General features: G+C 59.9%; 1 protein-coding gene across 2 annotated transcripts; it reads left to right on the top strand.

The window, feature by feature from the left end:
- The first annotated feature begins 1,300 nt into the window (after positions 1-1,300).
- LAMP1 (lysosome associated membrane protein 1) lies at positions 1,301-22,966 on the top strand. 2 transcript variants are annotated; one of them, XM_002723463.6, is made up of 9 exons: positions 1,301-1,544; positions 6,602-6,720; positions 9,998-10,214; positions 10,304-10,462; positions 20,557-20,762; positions 21,117-21,242; positions 21,739-21,805; positions 21,901-22,071; positions 22,256-22,966. In XM_002723463.6, the coding sequence occupies exons 1-9, from the start codon at positions 1,493-1,495 to the stop codon at positions 22,393-22,395; spliced, it is 1,257 nt and encodes a 418-aa protein (XP_002723509.4). In that variant the 5' UTR covers positions 1,301-1,492; the 3' UTR covers positions 22,396-22,966. The 2 variants fall into 2 exon arrangements, with proteins under 2 accessions (XP_002723509.4, XP_008250129.4); XM_008251907.5 differs by having other exon boundaries at positions 6,599-6,720.
- The last annotated feature ends 1,440 nt before the right edge of the window (positions 22,967-24,406 follow it).

The following is a 24,406-nucleotide window of genomic DNA, read 5'->3' as shown; positions in this document are numbered from 1 at the left end:
TAGACGATGGCGGTGAGGTCCCACAGGAAGCCGGCACACTGTGCCTAGCAGGGTCAGCCTGGGCGTGCGGGGCTGCCTCACGTCCGGGCTGCTCCACTTCTGCTCCAGCTCTCTGCTGTGGCCTGGGAAACAGGCAGTAGAAGATGGACCAAGTGCTGGGGCCCCTGCACCCACGAGGGAGACCTGCAGAAGCTCCTGGCTCCTGGCTTTGCATTGGCCCAGCTCCGGCCACTGTAGCCATCTGGGAGTGAACCAGCAAATGGGAGACCTCTCTCTCTGTAAGTCCGCCTCTCAAATAAGTAAACCAAAAAAATAAATAAAAAAAAGAAAGTGATACACATACAAGAAAAGTAGTGCCTGGACCTTGCTTCACAGCATCCAGAAAGCACAGGTGCACACCAGCAGCCGGCGGCACACTGGGCCCCTTCCACTGGATCTTTATTTTTTAAAGTACATTTTGGTAAAACAAACATAAGTTACAACTCTATGCAAAATTACTGCCTCTGTTTACCATTTCTCACGGAGAACCGTAATTTAGAGCGAAAGAGAGGGGAGTGTGTATCCCAGGTTCGCTACCTGATTCAGGCGCCGAGAGACAGGCAGAGGACGGGGTGGGGGGAGAGGGGGACAGGGAGGGGGACCGTGCCTCTGTGCGGGGGTCGCTCCCACAAGTGCCTGCGGCAGGTGGGACGGCCCCAGCGGCCGGAGCCCCAGTCCCCGAGCCATCTCCCGCGCCTCCCCGGAGTGATCACAGCGACTCGCGGGCTGAGCCGGAGGCGGGACCCGCGCCCGCGGCCGCCGAGCCCTGGCTGAGCCCTGCCTCTCCCCTTAGCGCGCCCGGCGCGGTGCTGGCCGCGCGGAGGAAGCAACGACGGCAGAGGGGCAGCCGCGGGCCTCAGGCCGCACCGAGCGCGGCAGCGGCGCCCGCAGCACGCAGGGTCCCCCTCCCCGCGCGCACGCCCCCCGAGTGCGTTCTGCTCGCGCGGCGGGCGGCAGCCGCACACACCCGCCCGCCCGCCCGCGCGCTTCCGCTTTCCCGGCCCTCACTTTCCCCCGCCGCGGCCTTTCTCCTTCCTCTTCCCCGGAGCCACCGCACTTTCCGTTTCGCGCGGAGACCCCCGGAGCCCGGGGCGGGCCGGGGAGGAGGGGGCGCGGCCGGTCACGTGGCCCCACAGTCACGTGCCGGGCCAGGTCACGCGCGCAGACGGCGGGGGACGTCCGGGAGACCCGGCCCCTGCGGGCGTCGAGCCCCGGCGCACGACGGGCGCGCTCTCGCGAGATCCGCGGCTCACGTGACGGCGGGCGCGGCGCGGGTCACGTGACAGGCGCTGCCGGCCGTGGGGTCTCCTTGGTGCCGGCGCCGCAGCTGTCGGGCCCGTCGAGTCGGTGGTCGTCGCCGCCCCTCCCGCAGTCTCCACGCCCGCAGCCGAGGCCCAACCGACGCCGCCCGGCCCGCGCCAGGCTCCCAACACCGGCTCGGCCGCCTCGCGCCATGGAGGCCCCCGGCGGCGCCCGGCGACCGCTGCTTCTGCTGCTGCTGCTCGGTGAGGCCGCGGGAGGCGGCGGGACGGGGCCGCCGGGTCGGGGCGCGGGCGTCGCGGGGCGGGAGGAGCCCCCGCCACGGCCCGGCTGCGCGCAGCCCGAGGTCGGACCGGCGACGAGTTCGGGGGGCGCCGTGGGCGGTGCCGCGGGGGGTCCGAGCCTGGCGCGGGGACCCTCGCCCTGCCGCTGGACGCGGCGGGCGATCAGAGGGCCTGGCCCCGGCCCCCGGGCGGAGAGGTCGTGGCGGCCGTGCCCGCTCCGGGAAGCAGGGGTGAGGGCGGAGTGTGCGCCCGGACGCCCACCTGCCTCGGCCCCGGCCCGCAGACCCCCGCCCCAGTAACGTGCGGAGCTGGTCGCAGGGACCGGGAGAGGATGCGCGTGCGTCAGGTAGACGCGCACCTGCGCGTGAGCGCTGGGGGTGTTGGTGGAGTCCCCCCGAACCCCACAGTTCCGTCTGCGGATGGGTCTTGTCTTGCTAATTGAGCGAACGTATTCCAGGACTTGCATAAGCAGCCGCAAGAGACGCCCTGGCCGGGGCCGGGCGCCCGTGACCCTTGGCAGCAGGTGCGGTTAGTTAGACCAGCTCTCCCGCGTCGCAAAGCTTGCGTCACTCTTTGTAAGCACACCGCACCGGCCTTGGGATCAATAAAATGAAGATTCGTAACTTGTTAGTATTGGGGCAGCTTGGAGTACTGTGCCTGCGATTGGGCTCTTTCTTTCTCTTTCTTTCTTTCTTTCTTTTTTTTTTTTTTTTTTGAGAGGCACAGACGGCAAGCCTCCAGTCTCTGGTTCACTCGCCAAATGGCTGCTGTGGCCCGAAGCTATGAACCCAAACCAGGTCTCCCACGTGGGTGGCAGGGACCCAAGTGCCCGGAGTCCTCGCTGCTGCCGCCCGGAGAGCGCCGTCCGGCAGAAGCTGGGGTGCAGCCAGCCGGCACCGACGCCCAGCGTCTTTTGCTTTTTTTAACTGTTTGTTTACTTGAAAGGCAGAGGCGGAGCACTGGGATCCCCTGGTTCAGCCACCCGGGCCAGGCAGAAGCCTCGAACCTGCAGCTCCATTCGGGCCTCCCGTGTGGGTGGCAGGGCCCTGGAAGCCCGGGCAGGGAGCTGGCTGGAAGCAGAGCGGCTTTCGGGTTTTGTATTCAAGTACAACCCAGCTCTTCAAAAGGTCTTTTACCAACTTGAATTCACGTCTGTCTTAAAAAAAAAGTTTTAATGTAAAACACCAAAAGGCATATTTTCATTACAAGAAACTGATTCTTCAGTTCCTGTTCTCATTAGTAATCTGGAGTTAAAGCTGTTGTAGTGTTCCGCAGACCTGGGGAGACTTGTATTTGACACGTAGGACTAGCAGCAGTCGTCTGACTTGTGGGCCACCGGGAGACCTGTTACTTAGGCACTGTGGAGAGTTTCGTGCGCATTACCGTTGCCCTGGGCCTGAGAGTCGCTCCTGAATTCTTCGCCAGGTTGCAGACCGGAGTGTTTTTGTGAACCTGTGGCTTTGAGTTTCTGTTTGTGGTAAAGTCTGCATGGTGGGCCCCTCTCTGTGCATACCAGGAAGTGTAGCGCGTGCTCTGTGGTCTCTGTCGGCTGTACTGCGACTGCTCCTGCCCGGGCCTCTGCCTCCCCCACCTGAGGCCCGGCCCTGCCCGACAGCTCGCCCTGCTTGGTACCGTGTGAGGAGATGCCCGGTCTTCACGGCCCCGCCCTCAGCACGAGGCAGCTCTGTAGGGGGGTGTGTGTGTGTGTGCGTGTGCGCACCTGCAGGGCCTCCAGAGGCTGCGAGCCCGTGTGCGGGGTCGGACTTGGTCTTTCTCTCCCTTCAATCTCCATAGATGATTGTGCGTTTCATTGATTACCAGGGAAGCCCCTGGGCTTGAGGAATCTAGATGGTACAGGTGAGGGTGTGCTTAGAGAAGCTGGCGCTTCGAAGGGTAGACTTCAGATAGCAGCCTTTTTCATGTCAAAGCCTGTGTTCCATAATTTTAAAAATTATGTGAAAGGCAGCGAGGCAGAACTCCCATATGCTGGTTCACTCCCCCAACGCCCTGACCAGTCAGGGCTGGGCTGGGCCAAAGCTAGGACCCAGCTAAGTCCAGGTCTCCCACGTGGGTGGCAGGAACCCAGCCACTTCTGAGCCATCACTGTGCCTCCTGTGGGACACATGAGCTGGCAGCTGGAATCAGGTGGGGCTGAGTATCTAACCCAGGTGGCTGTGCAGGTGGGATGCAGGCATCTGAACCCGTGGTAACCTCTAGACCAGACGCCAGCTCTCTGCCTCAGGAGTTCGCCGCTTTGAAGCCTGGTCCCTCCTCACCACGCCTGGAGGCGGTGTGGTCAGGCCTGGGCCAGGCAGAAGAACCCACTCCGGGCCGGGCTCGGGACCAGTCTCTGGGGTGTGACCTGGAGCAAGGGGTCAGCGTCTGTGCGCCTTGGTCTCCAGCTCTGCAGGAGGGAGTCTCGTCGTCAGGTTAGCACGGTAACTGACGGTAACAGGGCGGTGCCTGGCACACAGTAGGTGCCTTACAGTGCTCGCCGACTCAGACTGTGTCAGGTGCACCAAGTGCTGATGGATTGAGGGCTGGGGTTGCCGCAGGTCCAGGAGCACACGGTTGTTCAGGGTGGAGGAACCACCAAGAACCGAGGTCTGACTCAGAAGCGTGTGTGTTGCCCACAGCTGTGCTTGTCTCAGATTGGAATTTCTGCAAGTGGGAGTGTTGAAGGAGCAGCCAGAGCTGTGGTCTTGTGACCCGGGGGAACCACTGTGTTTGAGACTGGGTGGACGGCTGCCACAGACACAGGCACCCGTGGGTGCCGCCTGCAGGTGCTGCCATTTGGCTCAGTTGCCTGTCAGACAAGCCACAGCTCCTGGCTTTGGACTGGCCAGCTCCCTCCGTTGTGGCCACTTGGGGAGTGAACCAGCAGATGGAAGATCTCTCTCTCTGCCTCTGCCTCTCAAATAAGTAAATACATCTTTTAAAAAAAAAATAAATAAAGCCCTTCATCGGGATGGACATAATTGCCCATATCAGAGGTGGAGCGTGCCTGGGCTCAAGTCCCACCTCTGCCTCCCACCCCGTTTCCTGCTGTGCACCCAGGAGGCTGCAGGTCATGCCCGAGGGTCTGGGTTCCTGCGTGCACGGCTTCAGCCCGGCAGAGCCCTAGTGACTGTGGGCACTTGGGGAGTGAACCAGCAGATGGAGGATGTCTCCCTTCTCTCAAGTAAATAAACACTTGAAAAAGTTACTTACTGTGAAGCGTCTACTAGTGAAGTACTTGGGTTGCTAAGAAGATTTTTTAAATTTAGGAAAGTGTTTTACGAAGGAGTAGCTTGGTGAGAGTTGGCGCGGGCGTCGGCCATGGGCCAGGCGTTGCCGGGCGTGCGTGCTCACCAGCACCCTGCTGCTAAGCTCATCGCAGGCTGAGGAGGCCTGGGCAGATGTGGGCGTGCGAGGCAGGGTGCACTCTCCTCTGGCTTCCACACCCACGCCTGCACAGGTGCAGGGGCTGCCTCCGCCCGGCCTGTGCTCGCCAGTGGCTCTGGGACTCGTCCTCACCCCACAGGCAGAACGAGGCCGTTGCGTCTGCTCTCACTGCATCAAAAGAAACTTGGGAATTCCCGCGAGGGATTTCTATGGTGGAATAACCATTCTCAAGAACAGCTTTAACGGGGCCACCGCTGTGGCGTAGAGGATAAAGGTACCGCCTGCAGTGCTGGCATCCCATATGGGCGCTGGTTCGAGTCCCGGCTGCTCCACTTCCGATCCAGCTCTCTGCTGTGACCTGGGAAAGCAGGAGAGGGTGACTCAGGTCCTTGGGTCCCTGCACCCACGAGGGAAACCCAGGAGAAGCTCCTGGCTTCAGATCGGCACAGCTCCGGCCATTTGGGGAGTGTGCTAGTGGATGGAAGACTTCTCACTCTCTCTCTCTCTCTCTTCTCTCTTTTTCTCTTTCTCTCTGTCCCTGTAACTCTGCCTTCAAATAAATAAATCTTTTAAAAGCAAAAAAAGAACAGCTTTAATAGGAAATTGCCCGAGTAATAGGGGGTGTGTGTGAGAGGCACAGGAAAGAGTTACCGGCACAGGTTTCCTGATGTACCGTAGGCTGCTTCGTTCTTGCCTTGCTTTGTGCTGTGCACAGAGAATTCTGGTACTGCTGTTACTAGGAGCTGAGGGTGGCGTGGAGTCCTGGGACTAGATTCCTTGGTTTAGGCTTAAGCAGCAGTTGCTCTAAAGGTTTGGTTTTGTAGAGTCCTGAGGGTCAGAAGTGGTGGATTGCAGTCCATCACTTTCCCAGGAAATAGGATTTTTTTTTTCAGTTTGTTTCAAAGAGAGCGAGCGAGCTGTCTGAGTGGTCTAAACCGCAAGACCAGGCACCCACCCGAGTGAGGGCACTGAGGGGAAAGCGAGGGCTGCTCTAGCCCGTGGTGTGAGTGCAGGGCGGGGGACACACACGAGCTTGGCACCACAGAGCCCCGGACCCTCCTCCTCCTCGGTCACAGACAGATGTGTCGCTCTAGAGCTCGTGAAGAGATGTGCACGTTGTAGAAGTGCTGGTTCCTTTTTTCTTTAAGATTTATTTATTTGAAAGAGTTCCAGCGAGGCAGAGGCAGAGGCAGAGGGAGGAGCCGACCTTCCAAGGCTGGTTCACTCCCCAGATGGCTGCAACGGCCAGGGCTGCGCAGGTCTCACGTGGGTACCAGGGCCAAGTACTTGGGGCCGTCTTCCACTGCTTTCCCAGGTGCATTGGCAGTAAGCCAGAAGTGGAGTAGCCGGGACTTGAACCGGCACCCATAGGGGATGCCTGTGCTGCAGACGGCAGCTTATGCGCTTGCCACAGCGCTGGCCCCAAGACAGTGTGGTTTTTCTTAGCACACCACCGGTTCATGAGAATTAAAAAGGTGCTCGAACTTAGACACCAGTTGGGACCACAGTGGACTGCACAGTCACCCAGTTCGTCAGTGGCTTAAGCAGCACAGCCAGGTTTTGGGTGAGAGCGTGGTTGCACAGCTCGCGGTTCTTTTCGGAAAGGTGTGTGATTCTCTGTGTGGAACCAGCAGGTCTCGTGCATGGCGCCTCAGCGGTGTTCGTGGTGAGAAACAGCAACGGCACAGCGTGTATCATGGCCAACTTCTCAGCAGTCTTCTCCGTCATCTACGAAAGCAAGAGTGGTTACAAGGTAAGAGCCGGCACGGTAGCTCGGGCTTCTCTCTGCGGGACGGGAGCGCGATGCCCGCCTGTGTGGGTGTGTGTGCTGTGAGAGAGGGAGGGGGAGAGACCCCGTGAGGGTGTTCGAAGCTCACAGCGTCGCGGTGTCCCAGGGTTCCTTTCAGCTGTGCCCGTTCTGAGGACGGTCAGTGACCCTTGCTGCGGTGTGTGCGTGCTGCCCAGTGCGTCCTCCTGCACTGTTCATCGTGAGTGTCTTCCTGCCTTTTGTAACCAGGGCGCCGTACTTCGTTAGGTTGATCGGTCGTGACTTGTTAAAACACTCCTGTGTGGGTCGCTGGTGAGCTTTCTCCTGCCCAGAGGGTTGCTCTGTGACTTAGTTTTTTTGGTCTGTGGAATTCACTGCACATACATCGTTGTACTGCAGCAAGTGTGTAGGTGAACAGCTGCCCGGTGCCCGGTGCCCGGTGCCCGGTGCCTGGTGCCCGGTGCTCGGTGCTCGGCTGCTTCGCTTAAAATGCTCCATTAGTGGTTCTGTGAACAGCTCTGTGCGTGCAGCAAAGTAGACGAGCAGATATGTTTCAGAGATCTCTCCAGAAAAGCAGGCTGTGTGTGTTTGTAGTTCTTCCTTTGTTTGTTTACTTTTAAAGGTTTTTTTTTTTTTTTTTTTTTTTTTTTAATTTGACAGGCAGAGTTAGACAGTGAGAGAGACAGAGAGAAAGGTCTTCCTTTTACATTGGTTAACCCACCAATGGCCGCTGCGGCCGGTGCACCGCGCTGATCCGAAGGCAGGAACCAGGTGCTTCTCCTGGTCTCCCATGCGGGTGCAGGGCCCAAGCACTTGGGCCATCCTCCACTGCACTCCCGGGCCACAACAGAGAGCTGGACTGGAAGAGGAGCAGCTGGGACTAGAACCCGGTGCCCATATGGGATGCCAGAGCCGCAGTTGGAGGATTAACCAAGTGAGCCATGGCACCAGCCCCTATTTTGAAAGTTTTTGTTTTGAAAGGCAGAGTAGCAGAGACAGGGAGAAAGAGATTTTTCATCCAGGGGTTCACTCCTCATGTGGCCACAGCATGGGCCAAGGAGCCAGGAACTGCATCCAGGTCTTAGCTGGGGTGCAGGATCCTAAGCAGTTGGACCATTGTCTGCTGCTTTCCCAGGCGCATTAGCAGTAAGCTGGATTGGAAGTGGAGCAGCTGGGACTCGAACCTGGGCTTTGATACGGGATACAGGGTGCCTGGCTTAATGTGTTGTGCATTGATGCTGGCCCTTCTCTTCCCTCTTCCTTTGTTACTTTTCCATTAATGGGCATTTTATGTGCTCGTTCTCTTTGATATTTGCTTTTTAAATACATCTCTAAGCCAGATTTTATTTTGAATTTGTTGTTGAGACAGCGCCTGTCTGTGTTACCGTGCGGGCTGTGTCGGGGCCCAGGGCTGCGTGCAGATCTGCACTTGCCGAGAGCGTGCTGGACGCGGTGCGGCTCCCTGGCCTGTGGGACCCATTGTTCTCTCTGCAGCTGTGTCTCAACACTAAGGACAACTGGGGAGGGCTGGTTTTACAAAACTCTCAGATTGTAAATGCTTGGCAAGCACCTTACAGTTTTGTATTGGGTTCCTAAGGTGTCCGTTTGTGACGTGTTAAAGGTGTCAAGGTGTCGCCCTGTCCTTTATTGTTTCACAAAACGTGTCCTTGCCCCGTCGGGCGGTTCCTGTGGTGCCTTGGCAACAGCAGGGTCTGCCGCGGCGGCTCGTCCGAGCCAGCCGCCCGTCTGGCGGACAGGGGTGCAGGCGGACAGGGGTGCAGACGGACGGGGGTGCAGACGCTCTGCGGCGGCGGCGGCACCTCCACAGGACGTCTCCACGCAGGAAGGAGCAGATTGCTCAGCTGTGACTCGTTAGGGTGACGGTTACTTTCGTTTTGGAAAATTATTTTTTTAAAGATTTATTTATTTACTTGAAATTCAGAGTTACACAGAGAGAGAAGGCGAGGCAGAGAGAGAGAGAGGGGTCTTCCATCTGCTGGTTCACTCCCCAATGGGCTGCAACAGGTGGAGCAGGGCCAATCCGGAGCCAGGAGCCAGGAGCTTCTTCTGGGTCTCCCACGTGGGTGCAGGAGTCCAAGCACTTGGGCCATCCTCCACTGCTTTCCCAGCGCATAGCAGAGAGCTGGATCGGAAGTGGAGCAGCCGGGACCAGAACCGGTGCCCAGATGGGATGCTGCCACTGCAGGCAGCAGCTTTACCCATTACGCCACAGCGCCAGCCCCTGGAAAATCATTTTAACTGAATCAGAATTTTTTTGTTCTATTAGTGATTGAGTCCATTTTCTCTTGATTGACTTCTCAGTCTGCTAGGGAGGTGTCATACTGAGTGCTCGTTTCTGGGAAGCACGCGTGTGCCAGAGGACAGAGGGGACACAGCTGCACTGGGGTCGCTCGGAGTCTGAAGGTCCCAGCACGTGTGTGGGTGGAACGCCTACGCCTGAGAGGGTCGTTACAGTGTGCATTCCCCACAACCACAGACAACTGTTAGGTGTCAGTGTTTAATAAAATAATCCTTAGCGGCTGGCGCTGTGGTGCAGTAGGCTAAGCCTTTGCCTGCGGCGCCAGCATCCCATATAAGTGCCGGTTTGTGTCCCAGCTGCTCCTCTTCCAATGCAGCTCTCTGCTAATGGGCTGGGAAAGCAGTGGAAGATGCCGCAAGTGTTTAGGCCCCTGAACCCACGTGGGAGACCTGGAAGAAGCTCCTGGCTTCAGATAGGCCGAGCTCCAGCAGTTGCGGCCGTCTGGGGAGTAAACCAGCAAATGGAAGAGCTTTCTCTCTGTCTCTCCGTGTCTCTGTCTGTAATTTTACCTCTCAAATAAATAAATAAAATCTTAAATAAAATGTAAGGAAAGAATACTTGCACCTTAACCGTTAGGTCTGAGATGGAGCGAAGGTTGAGTTTGCATCAGCTTGTCCAGAGAGCTCCTTCTTTCGTGTGAGACAGAGATCCCATCTGCTGTTGACTCCCCAGATGCCCGCAGTGGCCAGCACTGCCCAGGCCATAGCCAGTAGCTGAAGACACAGCACAGGTGTGCCACAGAGGAGCCAGTGACCCAGCCACATGAGCCCTCCCTGCTGCCTGCACCCAGAGCTGTGCGTCACACCCAGGCGCTCCTGAATGGGAAGGGGGCTTCGTAGCTCTTGTCTTTCCACTAGGCCAAACACTGTCTGTCTCTGGTGTCCGGAGTCGCCTGGACGCCCTGCGTTCTAACTGGCTTCTGCTGGCATTGTGTTGTCCTAGAACGCGTCCTTTGAGCTGCCAGCCACTGCAGAAGTACAGAACACCAGCTCTTGTGGTAGAGAGAACACGTCCAACCCCAGCCTCCAAATTGCTTTCGGAAGAGGACACGTCCTGGCCCTCAATTTCACGAGGAACGCAACGCTCTACAGTGTCCCGCTCCTGAGCTTTGTGTACAACCTGTCAGACTCAGACCTGTTCCCCAACGCGAGCTCCAAGGGTAGGGCCGGCGGGCAGGAGGCGGGCGGACAGTGTGGGGAGTGCTTCTGAGCAGACGGGCAGTCTGTTCCTGTTTCCTTTCCGACCTAGACATCAAGACTGTGGGCTCCACCACTGACATCAAGGCAGACATCGACAAGAGGTACCGGTGTGTCAGCGACAGCAAGGTCCCCATGGGCAACGTGACCGTCACCCTGCAGGACGCCACCATCCAGGCCTACCTGTGGAACAACAGCTTCAGCCAGGCAGGTGGGCACACGCTCCTCCGTGCTCCCTGGCGTACTGCGCGGAGCACTGCACACGGGCCTTTCCCTCTGTAGACGGGGCGGGCACACCGCGGTGCAGAGCGTCGGAGGTGGACGAGGACGCGCCGGGCCGGGGCCGGGGCAGCGGCAGGGGCAGGCGTGTGCTCACTGTGGAGTTGTGAAACGCTGGCTGGCCACAGCCAAGGGCTCTTGGGAAACTTGGTGGAAGTGAAATTAAGACAGTTTATTTTGGTGCAGAAAGATTTGAAAACCGTGCTTAGTTTTTCAAAATACATATTTTCCACGTATTTTCTGAACACAGCTTGTGTGCATGGGTTTCAGAAGTGCTTTTGCTTCAAAATAAACTTGTCTTGTTTTCGTGAACCTTCTAAAGTTCTCTGGCACAAATCACAGATAGGGTGGTGGGGACTGGGGCAGTGTCAGGAGGGGACGTGGGCAGGTGTGTGGTGGTGTGTGGTGGGGACTGAGTCGGGGTGAGGGTTGGTAGGCAAGGGTAGGAGGAGTTGGGAGATGTGTGGTGGTGTGTGGTGGGGACTGGGGTGGGGTGAGGGTTGGTGGGCACAGGGTACGAGGTGGTGTCAGGAGGGGACGTGGGCAGGTGTGTGGTGGTGTGTGGTGGGGACTGGGGTGGGGTGAGGGTTGGTGGGCACAGGGTACGAGGTGGTGTCAGGAGGGGACGTGGGCAGGTGTGTGGTGTGTCGTGGGGTGGGGTGAGGGTTGGTGGGCACAGGGTACGAGGTGGTGTCAGGAGGGGACGTGGGCAGGTGTGTGGTGGTGTGTGGTGGGGACTGGGGTGGGGTGAAGGTTGGTGGGCACAGGGTACGAGGTGGTGTCAGGAGGGGACGTGGGCAGGTGTGTGGTGGTGTGTGGTGGGGACTGGGGTGGGGTGAGGGTTGGTGGGCACAGGGTACGAGGTGGTGTCAGGAGGGGACGTGGGCAGGTGTGTGGTGGTGTGTCATGGGGCGGGGTGAGGGTTGGTGGGCACAGGGTACGAGGTGGTGTCAGGAGGAGGCGTGGGCAGGTATGTGGTGGGGACTGGGGCGGGGTGAGGGTTGGTGGGCACAGGGTACGAGGTGGTGTCAGGAGGGGACGTGGGCAGGTGTGTGGTGGTGTGTCGTGGGGCGGGGTGAGGGTTGTTGGGCACAGGGCACAGGGTTGCGTCAGGGGGAGGAGTGGAGGGGCGTGGTGGTCCGGTGGCTGGTTCATTGCAGGATCGTCTGCTGGGTGCTGCTGAGAGTCGTGAGTGCTGGCTGCGGCACGCGTGGGTGTGGGAGGTGACGCTCAGTTAACCGTCCATGGCGCCTGCGCATTCCACAGTGCGGAGGGTGAATGCAGACGTGTTTGTTTTCAAGACGGCAGAGGGGCAGAGCAGGTGAGAGCAGGTCTGTATGGCCCCGTGGCGGCTTCCACTGGACCAGGCCACGAGGCCTCGTTGCCCCTGCTCTGCTGAGGCTGGTGCCCGGCGCCTGGGAGGAGCAGCGGTGCCCTTCTGAGGAGGTCGTGGCCTCTGACCTGCCCCACTGACCCAGGGCTCACCAGGCAGCATCGGGCCGCCGCGCCTCCTCTCAGCTCCTCTGCTGTGGAGTAAGAAGCATAGCCTGCGTTTGCAGGCGGTTAGGGGTAACAAAGAGATCTAGAGGAATTGTAGGAAGTGCTTACCCTGTGTCCAGCCCGACAGCACACCTGGCACACTCAACAGGCAGCAGACATCACGCACACTGGTTACCCTCAGCTGTCTCTCTAGGAGGGCTTGCTGGAGCCTCGGGTTGCCCTCTCTGAGCCTTTCTGCACGGTGCTCCTCAGCCCTCTTGCTGGAAGGCTCCACGGTGACCAGGGCGCAGTGCCGAGCGGCCAGGGGCTGGCCGTGTCCCAGTGCTGACGGGGGTCTGTTACAGGCGTCTCCCAGGCTTTCACCCTCACTGGTGCAGGCCCAGCTTCTGTACAGCCAGGATGTGAAGAAAACGGTTTTTAAAAAGATTTGTTTTATTGATTTGAAAGGCAGAGTAGGGACGGAGGGAGAGACAGAGAAATCTTCAGTCTGCTGGTTCACTCCCCAGATGACCGTAATGGCCAGAGCTGGGCCAGACTGAAGCCAGGTGACAGGAGCTTCTTTCGGGTCTCCCAGAAGGGGGTGCAGGTTCCAAGTACTCGGGCCATCTTCTACTGCCCTCCCAGGCATAGCAGCAGGGAGCTGGATCAGAAGTGGAGCAGCTGGGATTCAAACCAGTGCCCATATGGGATGCTGGTGTCACAGGCAGTGTCTTTACCCACTATGCCACAGCACTGACTCCAAGAAGAAAACATTTTTAAAAGAATCTGTTTCTTTTTTTAAAAAAAAATTCTTGCCTTTTTTGGCTTATTTTTAATATTTATTTATTTATTTGAGAGGCACAATTAGAGACAGAGAAACAAAGAGGTCTTTTATCTGCTGGTTCACTCCCTGAGTGGCTGCAATGGCCAGAGGTGGGTCAGTTCAAAACCAGGAGCCAGGAGCTTCTTCCAGGTCTCCCACACGGGTGCAGGGGCCCCAGCACTTGGGCCATCCTCTGCTGCTTTCCCAGGCCATAGCAGGGAGCTGGATCAGAAGAGGAGCAGCCGGGACTAGAACTGGTACCCACATGTACAGAGGCTTATTATGCGCCAGCCCCAGCCCCCTTGCTTTTTTATTTTTATTATTTTTATCTAGCTGAAAGGCAGAGTGACAGGGAGAAAGGGAGGGAGAGCTTCCTCCTGCTGGTCACTCCTCAGATACCTGCAATGGCCAGGCTGGGCCAGGCTGGGCCAGGAACCCGGGGCTCCATCTGGGTCTCCTACATGAGGGGCGGGGCCAGCACCTGGGTCTTGTTCACTGCCTCCCAGGAGGCGTTAGCAGGAAGTTGGGTTGGAGGGGGAGCAGCTGGAACGTGAGCTGACGCTCTGATGTGATTGGTGGGTGTCCCCACAGTCGACCTGACGTGCTGCATTGTAATGCCCACTCCTGAAGAATGAATTTCTTGGGGCTAGTGCTGTGGCTGTGTTTAAACTTGCACCCTGCAACGCAGTATCCCGTACGGACACCAGTGTGTGTCCCGGCTGCTGCACTGATGATCCACCCCCCTGCTAATGTTCTGGGGAAAGAAGCAAAAGTTGGCCTGTGACCTTGGGCCCCATCCCCTACATGGGAGACGGGGATGAAGTTCCTGGCTTCGCCTGACCCTGTCCTTAGCCATTGTGGCCATCTGGGGATGAGCTAGCAGAGGGAAGATCTCTCCCTTTTTCAAATAAGTAAGTAGCTTTTTGTGTGTGTATATATAAAATCTTAATTTTTGTTTTATTTACTTGAAAGAGAAACAGACAAACAGATCTTCTGTCTGCTGGTCCAGTCCCCAGATGCCCACAGCAGCAGGAGGTAGGCACTCAGTGTAGGTCTCTGTGAGTGGCAGACACCCTCTGGCTCCAAGGGTGCACACTAGCAGGAAGCTGGAGTTGGAAGAGGAGCCAGGACTCTGACCCAAGCCCTCCAGCATGGAATTCGGATGCCAGCAGCATCTGAGGGGCTAAGCCAGACATCCACCCCTGCAGTCTCCTCACACAGAAATGGTCACTGCTCCCGCCGCTAGCCCACCGCCAGTGCAGGCCTGAGTTGTCGCCACGGGGAACAGCCCACAGGCCTGGACTGTTCACGGCTGTCACTGTATGGAAAGATTTGCCAGCCCCTGATGCAGTGTGGAGCAATATTGGTGACAGAACCAGGGCACAGGGAGCCTCGTTCTTGAAAACCAGGTGTGAGTGGGAGAAATAGGCTCACCGAGCAGGGGAGGAGGAGCCCCGGGGCAGCAGGCTGCACAGGCCGCCGAGGCTGGCGAGCTGTGCCCCTCACACACGCCACGTCTGCAGCAGTCCCCAGGGCAGTGCTGGTGGCTCCTTTCTCACCCACGACGACGCAGAGTGCAGCTGGGGTCCCGCCCAGTCTGTCTACCCCCAGGCCAGCAGCAGTGTCTGCTGGGTCTGTGCGAGCCAGAACCTGAGACCGCACGTGCTTGAGTGTGGCCTCTGCCTGCAGCCGTCCTTGGTGTGGAGCTGGAGGTGACCTCAAGGGGCGTGACAGCTGTTTGGAGGGGCGGGTGCTCACAGCTGGGAACCTCCATGCAACGTGCCCACGCCCGTGGCCTGCGTCTGTGTTCTCACTAGTTCTGAACAGTAGAAGGGGAAGCAGAGTCTGGCGTGTGGCCTGTCTGTGACCTCCCTGCCTGCCGGCTGAGCCTGAGTGTGGCTCCTTGAGCCCATGCTCAGGTCACGTGCTGGCTGCTCGCTTCTGCTTCCCGGCTCATCGTGGGGGCTCCACAGGATCTCAGGAGCCCTAGGACCGGGAGCTTTGTTCTCCAGACTGAAATCAGACAGGACGTGCCAGACACATCCGCTGTGTGTTTGAAGGCTAATTGTTCTTTTTACAGACACACTCGTTTTTAGAACAGTTTTAGGTTCTCAGCAAAGTGGAATGGTTGCATACGTGCCCGCCCCCGCCAGGCACAGCCTCCCGGCCGTCCGCATCCCACAGCAGCATTTGTGCAGAGTGTCCGTGTGATTGCAAGTGGGGAAGGTCTGGGGGTGAGGCGGGGTCCTCCTGGCCCAGCCACACTAGCCCCAGAGGCAGCTGTGGTGTTGCAGTGGCTCGTGTTGGCCAGGGGCCGCCTGCAGCTTTGGGCTTCTGCCCACCGTGAGTCCATCACTGTTGAGGCCTCTGTCAGGGAGGCCATCCCGGCCCTGGCCTGCTGGGTCGAGTCCCAGGGTTGGAGCGCGGGCACCGGTGAGCCCGTCCTCACCCCACGCCTTCCCACAGCCTGTGCCCTCTCGTCAGTGTGGGTGTGGTTTTGTATGTGCCTGTGTAGATATGTGGGTGCTTTGGGAAAGGGATCTTGCTTTGTTCTCAGAAATACCAGAGCATGTGTCAGTACACAGGGTGACAGGAGGGGGAGACCCCAGAGAAGTTCCTCGAAGCCGCGTGGGTCATGGAGTCTCTGCGGGAAGCTGTGTGGCCCCTGCTCATCAGGACCCCAGCAAGTGCGGCTCAGTCGCTTCCACCCTCGGCTGTCACACAACCTGTGGGTCCTCGTGTTACTTGCCATTTTGGGGGCTTTGGTCCGTTGCGGCACGTGTGGCAGCCCAGGGGAGCCAGTGTGGGCGTTCGTGGGAGCACAGCTGTTGGGATGTTGGGAGTGGCTCAGGGCGCCTCGCAGAGCCCAGAGCTCTCGCTGCTCTGTGCACGGTTCTTTAGGCCTCTTGGCCGTGGGGGTGTCGTACTTTGCGAGTGATGGACCAACGTTTTCCCTGTAGATGGGAGGAGATCTGAAGTGACTGGATACTACTGTAAACTGCGTAGAAATACTTGACTTCTGTCTAGATTGAGCAGCTTCTCTTTTTAAAAGAACTTTTGGTGTTATTAGAGAGAGAACTCCCATCTGCTGGTTCACTCCCAAATGCCCACAACAGCCGGGACTGGCCCGGGCTGAAGCCAGCTGCTGGAAACCCCATCATGTCTCCCACGTGGGTAGCAGTGGCCCACTCACTGGGCAGTCACTGCTGCCTCCCAGGGTCTGCATTAGCAGGAAGCTGGAGCGGGCTAGAGCCAGGATTGAACGCGGGCATCCCAGTGAGGGACGTGGGCGCTGTAACTGGCAGACGGGCCCGTCCCCTCTCCTGTGCCACTTGCGTTCCAGTTCCACAACTGCTCTGGGGAGAGGGTGCAGGCCAGTTCTGTTCCGTGTGTGCCCATGTCTCCTGGTCTCTTGTGCCCGTGTGGCTTCCTCATGAGTAACTGTTGAGTGGACTTGTTTCTGTGAGGGGTGGTCACAAGATGACTCCTCCCCTCATGCTCGTGCCCAGAAAGCCTTGTTCCTCTTGCCTTTATTTATTTTTTTTTTAAAGATTTGTTTATTTATTTGAAAGGCAGAGTTACAGAGAGGCAGAGACAAAGAGAGACAGAGATCTTCCATCCGCTGGTTCACTCCCCAAATGGCCACAACGGCTGGAGCTGTGCCGATCTGAAGCCAGGAGCTTCTTCCGGGTCCCCCATGCGGGTGCAGGGGCCCAAGGTCTCGGGCCATCTTCCGCTGCTTTCCCAGGCCATAGGTGAGAGCTGGATCATAAGTGGAGCAGCCAGTACTCCAACCGGCGCCCACATGGAATGCTGACACAGCAGGCAGTGGCTTCACAAATCACGCCACAGCACTGGCCCCCTTTTTTTTTTTAAGATTTATTTATTCATTTGAGAGGCAGAGCCTCAGACATAGGGAGGGACAGAGAGAGAGATCCTCTATCCGCTGGTCTTTCCCAAGTGGCCACAGTGGCCAGAGCTGAACCAATCCAAAGCCAGGAGCCAGGAGCCTCCTCCAGTTCTCTCACACAGATGCAGGTTCCCAAGCACTTGACCCATCTTCTGCTGCTTTCCCAGGCCATGGCAGGGAGCTGGATCAGAAGTGGAGCAGCCGGGACTTGAACTGGTGACCATATGGGATGCCGGTGCCGCAGGTGGAGGCTTTACCCACTCTGCCACACTGCCAGCCCTCCTCCCACCCCCAATTTTTGTTTTTAAGATTTATTTATTTATTTGAAGTGCAGAGTGATAAAGGAGAGACAGAGACCCTCCTCCTGCTGGTTCACTCTCCAAATAGCTACAATAGCCAGGGCTGGGCCAGAACCCCGTGCGGGGCTCTCACGTGGTCGGCAGGGCCCAGCGCTTGGGCCATGTTCCAGTGCCTCCGGAGTGCCCATAGCAGGAATCTGGATTGGAAGCATGTAGCCAGGGCCGGCGCTGTGGCGCAGCTGGTTAACGCCCTGGCCTGCAGTGCCAGCATCCCATATGGGCGCTGGTTCTAGTCCCGGCTGCTCCTCTTCCAATCCAGCTCTCTGCTGTGGCCTGGGAGAGCAGTGGAAGATGGCCCGAGGGCTTGGGCCCCTGCACCCGCGTGGGAGACCCAGGGAAGGCGCCTGGCTTCGGATCGGTGCAGCTCCGGCCGTTGCGGCCAACTGGGGAGTGAACCAGCAGATGGAAGACCTTTCTCTCTGTCCCTACCTCTCTTTGTAACGCTGCCTTTCAAATAAATAAAATAATTCTTTAAAAAAAAGAAAGCATGTAGCTGGGACTACATGCTTAACCTGCGTGCCACACGCCTGCCCCTGGATTTTATGTCACAAGGAATTAAAGCAGAAGCCAAGGTTCAACTGCCTTTCCTGTCAGTTTTGCTAATGAAGCTAAGTTCTGAACAAAACAGATATTTTCTTTCTAAGGATCTTGAAGTGGGGCAGATGATGATTGTTCCGGAATGGTCTTGGTGCTGTTTAGCCTGGAGGCTGCAGAGAGCCAGGCAAGTGAGTCTCTGTCAGGACTGTGTTCCATTCCGGGCCAGGTGAGAGGCTGTGGGTGCACCCAGCCCATCAGCTGAGCCTTACAGGAGGTGTGGGTGGACTGAGTACACAGTGTCTAGGCCTCACAGGAGGTGTGGGGTGCACCCAGCCTAGCACCTGGGCCTTACAGGAGATGTGGGGTGGACTGAGTCCAGCACCTGGACCTCACAGGAGATGTGGGGTGGACTGAGTCCAGTACCTGGGCCTCACAGGAGATGTGGGGTGCACCCAGCCCAGCACCTGGGCCTCACAGGAGGTGTAGGGTGGACTGAGCCCAGTACCTGGGCCTCACAGGAGGTGTGGGGTGGACTGAGTACAGTACCTAGGCCTCACAGGAGGTGTGGGGTGCACCCAGCCTAGCACCTGGGCCTTACAGGAGATGTGGGGTGGACTGAGCCCAGCACCTGGACCTCACAGGAGATGTGGGGTGGACTGAGTCCAGCACCTGGGCCTCACAGGAGATGTGGGGTGCACCCAGCCCATCAGCTGATCCTCACAGGGAGTGTGGGGTGGACTGAGTCCAGTACCTGGGCCTCACAGGAGGTGTGGGGTGGACTGAGTACAGTACCTAGGCCTCACAGGAGGTGTGGGGTGGTCTGAGCCCAGTATCTGGGCCTCACAGGAGGTGTGGTGTGGTCTGAGCCCAGTATCTGGGCCTCACAAGAGGTATGGGGTGGACCGAGCCCAGCACCTGGGCCTCACGGGAGGTGTGGGGTGTACCCAGCCCAGCACCTGGGCCTCACAGGAGGTGTGGGGTGGACTGAGCCCAGTACCTGGGCCTCACAGGAGGTGTGGAGTGGTCTGAGCCCAGCACCTGGGCCTCACGGGAGGTGTGGGGTGGACCGAGCCCAGCACCTGGGCCTCACAGGAGGTGTGGGGTGCACCCAGCCCAGCACCTGGGCCTCACAGGAGGTGTGGGGTGTACCCAGCCCAGCACCTGGGCCTCACAGGAGGTGTGGGGTGGTCTGAGCCCAGTATCTGGGCCTCACAGGAGGTGTGGTGTGGTCTGAGCCCAGTACCTGGGCCTCACAGGAGGTGTGGGGTGCACCCAGCCCAGTACGTGGGCCTCACGGGAGGTGTGGGGTGTACCCAGCCCAGCACCTGGGCCTCACGGGAGGTGTGAGGTAGGCCCAGGTGGGCACCTGGTCTAAGTGTCCGCAGAGGAACGGGGCATGTGTGCGCTTGTGAGTGAATCGAGGGACTTCTGTAGCCACTAAAAGTAGAACTAAAGCTGCTTCCCACACTGGCAGTCGTGGATCATTTCTACCCACCAGCTTTCCTGGTGGAGAACAGCTGGCTGCGGTTGAGGGCGCTAGTGCTAGAATAGCTCTTGGCATTAGGATCCTCCTGATTCTGACCTGCGGGTGTGCGGGTGTGGCCCCTGCTCATTGGGCCAGCTTCGCCCTCCTGCCTGCCCTGTCCCTGGGGGCAGAGGGCCTGGACGTGCCCCCAGCTCCCGGAGCTGCTGGACCACAGCTCCCAGGGTGCCTCTGGGCTCCTCTCGTACTGTGAGTGCTCGCAGGTCTTTGGCAGCGGGGCTTGTGTGAGTCGAGTGGTGGTGCCCGAGACCTTGCTGAACCACAGCGTGCTCCCTGCTGATTTCTGAGGGTGTGCATTGGTGTTTACGACTTGACATTTTGTAACCTGCTTCGTGAAAATGCGGTAGGAAGACGGATGTGTCGGCTACATTAAGAACAGTTGTCAAGGGGTGTGGCCGTCTGCCCTGTATTGATCTGTGCATATCATCTCCAGGGTTCTGGGAGGGTTCAGAAAGCCGTGGGGAAGCCAGAGGTCAGAGTCCAGCTGTCAGCTCAGCTCGTGGGCACTTCCTGGGCCAGCCCCCGGGGCCCTTCCTCCTCTAAATCCGGGGCTCTTTCTGCTTCAGTGAGAGGCACACCCCTCCTCCCCCACCTGTGGATGTTTGGGGCCATGGTCCCGCGGCCCCACCTGTCGGAAGTGCGGAAAGAAACTGGGTGGAGTTATGTAAACGTTGCTCAGCACACCCTGATTCTCACGGGAACGGCTGCCCCGGGAGCCAGTCCCGGCCTGTCTGCTCACGCAGAGGCTTTGGCTCGCTCTGCCTCCATCTTGAATCACGTTTGTGTTGGGAGCAATCTTTAAGGACAGCTCTGAGGGGCCGTCGTGTGCAGACTCTCCAGCATGGGCCTGGGGCTGGAGACCCCCGCCGCAAGGCGCTTCCTGTCTCCCGCGTTGCCCACGCCGCTCTCCCGCCTGCGTCTTTCCCTCGCCTGTGCCCTCACCCCAAGTAGCAACCTGGGGCATCTGGCCCCTTCCCGCTTGACCCTCTGCTCGCACGTGGCCTCCCTGCCGCAGTCAGGCCGGTGCTGCCCTCTGCTTGGCGTGTGACGGCCCAGATGACGGCCGTTGTCACCAGTGCAGGTGGTGTGTGGCCCACGGGGCAGCAGCAGGAACTATGGACCCTCTGTTGAGCGTGGCTGGGCGCCGAGGCTGGGCTGAGTGTGGGCAGGAGGTGCTGACCGGTGGGGAGGGTGCTCTGTGTCCTGCTTCCTCCTGCTTGCCGAGCCTGCCGCCTGCACACGTGGCTCCGGCCCGTGCCTCCAGGAGGGTGGAGGATCGGACAGGCGTCTGCTGGGAGCCCGGATGCAGGCTGTGCGGTGGCTCCTGGTGCCTGCGGGAAGGCGGCAGTGTCTCTTCTTTCCATCGTCCACCCAGAGTCACGCTGCCGGCAGGACATGCCCTCCCCGACCACGGCACCGCCGGCGCCGCCCGTGCCGCCCAGCCCGCCCAGCCCCTCACCGCCGCCCAAGCCCGAGAGCCCCTCCGTGTCCAGGTACAACGTGAGTGACGGCAACGCGACTTGCCTGCTGGCCAGCATGGGGCTGCAGCTGAACCTCACCTACGTGCACAGAGACAACGCGGTAGGAACACGGGTCTCCCAGCGCATGCCGGGGCCTGCTTCGGGGGGGGGGGGGCAGCCTCCAACCTGCTCTGAAGCAGCCCCTGGTAGAGCGGCCCATCTCCCTCACGCACACACGTGTGGACTGACCTCCCGGTGACACAGTGCAGGGCCCTGGGGAGCCTGCTGGCCTGAGGTCCGGGGCTGTGGCTGCTGGAGGGACAGGTAGGTGACTCCCCGGAAGTGTGCAGCAGGTGCTGCGGTGTTCCTGGCTTTGGTTAAAATGACTGTGGACTGGCAGGGACAGTGTCACGACCGCTTTGTTTCTTCAAGAGTGAGGGGCTCAGAAGTGCTAACTTGGGGTTTCCTTCTTCAGACCGTGACCAGAGTGTTCAACATCAACCCGAACAAGACCAAGCCCAGCGGGCACTGCGGCGCCCAGCAGGTGACCCTGGAGCTGCAGAGTGAGAGGAGCACCGTGCTGGTCTTCCAGTTCGGGATGGTGAGCTCGGGCACCTGCCGTCCCCACCCTCTCGGAGGCCCAGGGCTGCTGAGCCACGTCCACGCACCACGGCGAACGTGGGCAGAGCCCCGGCGGTCATAGCTCTGCCTCAGGGAGGGGAGACTGTGGCTTCTGCCCTGCACGTGTCTGGCGTCTCCCGGGCCCCTCAGTTCCCACCTTCTTGGGAACTCTGGACCCTCCCGGGAGGGCCTCCTGTATGCTCCGCAGTGGGAGCTGGGCTCCCGAGAGGAGGGGCAGTGCAGGGCTGGCGGAGGCAGTGGCTGTGCGTCCTGCACTTTGTGCCTGGGGGAGCCACGTGCAGAGAGAGCGCGTGGACTTTGCCGTGCGAAGGGACTGATGAACGGGCGGCCCTTGGCGGGGGTTTTGGCCTCCCGGTGCCACTCAGGCTGGGATTGCCAGCCCTGGCTGATGGGCACAGTCCGTTTCTCTTCACGGTGAGTCCAGCACGTGACTGGGCTGTCTTCTCCCTTTTAAGAACGCGAGTTCTGGCCAGTACTTCCTGCAAGGAGTCCTTCTGAACACAACTCTTCCTGATGCCAGGGGTGAGAGTCGCCCTTCTCCCCGCCTGCCCGGGCGGGGGCGGGGCCAGGCCGGGCCGGGGCGGGGCCGGGGTAACAGCCTCCACTGCGCCTTGCAGAGCCCGCCTTCTCGGCCAGCAACAGCTCGCTGAGGGCGCTGCAGGCCACGCTGGGCAACTCCTACAAGTGCAACTCCGAGGAGCATGTCCGCGTCACGCCCGCCTTCTCCCTCAGCATCTTCAAGGTGTGGGTCCAGGCTTTCCAGGTCAAAGGTGACAAGTTCGGGTCTGGTGAGTAGCCGGGACAGCGTGGGCAGGGCTGTTGGCGTGTCTGTGCTGGGTGGAGAGGTTTGGGCTCCCCCGCTGCTGGTGAGCAGGGTCGGCGCCTTGGTTTCTGAGGTGGGAAAAGGCGCCACGCGATGGCCGGGTGGGGTGGGGTGGCGTGGGGTCAGCGGTGACGCCTTTGTCCCCGCAGTGGAGGAGTGCCTGCTGGACCAGGACAGCATGCTGATCCCCATCGCCGTGGGCGGCGCCCTGGCCGGCCTGGTGCTCGTAGTGCTCATCGCCTACCTCATCGGCAGGAAGCGGAGCCACGCCGGCTACCAGACCATCTAGCGCATCCGGCCGGCGCCGCCCGCCCCGCGGCCGCTCCCCGAGCCCGGGCGGGCGTGCAGGGGCGCGCTTCCCAGCCAGCTGTCCACCTCTGCTTCAGCGGGCGAGGCCCGCCCCGCGGCCCGCCGCACGGAGGCGCGGCCGCGGAGAGGAGCTGTTCATTTTGCTAACCGGGTTCCACATGTTGCTAACTGGTTAAACGTCCCTATTTACCACAGTAGAGCTCTGCGGGGCCCTGGGAGGCAGGGGCGCTCCGGCCGCCGGGGTCCCGCTCGTTCGGCTTCTTCAGATTCTGGTGTTGGTTTCCTCGTTCCTTCCTCGGATGAAAGCCTCGTAAAGGGAAAGCAGCTCTGGTCAGCACGGGGCCGCCGGGGCCCTGCCGCCTCCTGCGCAAGAGCGGGCGGTCTTTCATTGACTTTCTTGTGAAGTGGTTTCCAGCCCTGGTTTGGCGTTGGGGTGACCCTGTTCTGTGCTGTGTGTGACACCAGGCTCACTGCTGATTGTGTGCTGGGGACCGGCCCGCGTGCAGCGGCTGCCTGTAACAGTGCTAATAAAAAGGCCCTCTTTGTGAGGACCCCGTGCTTGTGTCGCTGTGGGCCGGGGTTGGGGGACAGCTCTGGGTAGCAGCTCCAGACCTCAGACCGGGACAGTCAACGGCCAGTTCCGTGGGTTCTGCAGCCAGCACCCCTTGTGCCATGAGGAACAAGGCGGGCCAGCGTGCGAGCTCCCTCAGCCCTGACCCCTGGGAGACCTCGGCTCCCAGAGCAGCAGCCTCAGACACAGCCCTGTTCATAAAGGCAGGCCTGGGCTCTGCAGACGCCCCGTTTGAAGAGGCAGCCCCTGCCCTGGTCCCGAGGTGGGCAGCAGGAGCAAACCCCCTGGCCTCAGGGTCTGGCCTGTGGGTGTGGCCGAGGACGGCCTGCCAGGTGGCCCTGGGCTCTCATTCTCCGACCTGCACCCCAGCACCCTGTCCCAGGATCTGCCCTGCACACAGACCTGCAGGTGGGCTCCAAGCCCCATAAAACTCGGGGAGAACCATAGGGGTGCAGGGAGCCATGGGAGCTGAGCCAGGAGCAGGGTGGGGTCTCCACCAGCTGAGGCTTAGACATCACCCCTGGGCTGAAGAGGGAGGGTATCCTGAGGCCGGGACGGAGGCAGGAAGTGCGGGCTTCGCAGCATCTAGTGTGGAGAGCAAAGGCCTCTGGGGCCCCCATAAGCCCCTGGGGAGATGAGGCTCGGGTGGCCGCTGGTGCGAGGGTGTTGGGATGGCTAGGCCGGGGGGGGGGGCTCCCCAGGCGTGCACATCAGTCACGTGTGTGCTGTGAACATGTTAGCACCAGGCGGCCTCGGTCCCTGAACAGGTACACAAGTCAGACCCTGGGACGTGACCGCATCTTGGGCCTGGTCCAGCCTGCCTTCCTCAGAGTCCCCCAGGCTGCGGGGCCCTCTGCCTACGAACGCCGGGTTCCCTGGAGGAGCCAGCCGCCCCTGGGGGCCGCCAGAGTCCTGGCAGACCACCACCTAGAAAGAAACGGCCTTCAAGGAACCGAGGGGTTTGCCGGGAGCTCAGCCCCGCCCGTCCCCAGGTGTGCTGCACCTGTGCCCCTGGCCCGGGACCAGGCCTGTGAGGCCCATTGTGAGTCTTGCCTTCCACGCTGACCTGGGCCCCTCCGTGCACCTTGCACACACGGAAGGCAGCAGAGTGCTGGGTCGACACCAGTCCCACCAGAGGACAGTGCCCTGTTCGCGTATTTGAAAGGCACAGGGACAGGAGGAGAGAGCGAGCGTCCATCCACTGGGTACTCCCAGCCCGGCTGGCCAGACCAAAGCCAGGAGCCAGGAACTCCATCGGGGGCTCCCATGTGGATGCAGGGGCCCAACTCCGGGCCGCCTTCCACTGCTTTCCGAGGCATGTGAGCAGGAGGCTGGATCGGAAGTGGAGCAGGGGACTGGCACCAGGCACCAGCCTGCCCCGTGGTTGCACTGCAGTCACTCCCAGTGGGTGACCACGAAG

This window comes from Oryctolagus cuniculus, chromosome 9 (genome assembly GCF_051225735.1).
Source record: "Oryctolagus cuniculus isolate XC-2025 breed Fujian yellow rabbit chromosome 9, ASM5122573v1, whole genome shotgun sequence".
In the NCBI taxonomy this organism is placed as follows: Eukaryota; Metazoa; Chordata; class Mammalia; order Lagomorpha; family Leporidae; genus Oryctolagus; species Oryctolagus cuniculus.
This window is presented reverse-complemented; position numbering and strand designations above follow the sequence as displayed.

Excerpts from the sequence above, each read along its gene's own strand:
- LAMP1 (XM_008251907.5), top strand. The coding sequence starts at position 1,493 with ATGGAGGCCCCCGGCGGCGCCCGGCGACCGCTGCTTCTGCTGCTGCTG. Across the intron at positions 21,243-21,738 it reads TGGTCTTCCAGTTCGGGATG|AACGCGAGTTCTGGCCAGTA; the intron begins GTGAGCTCGGGC and ends CTCCCTTTTAAG. Across the intron at positions 22,072-22,255 it reads AGGTGACAAGTTCGGGTCTG|TGGAGGAGTGCCTGCTGGAC; the intron begins GTGAGTAGCCGG and ends TTGTCCCCGCAG.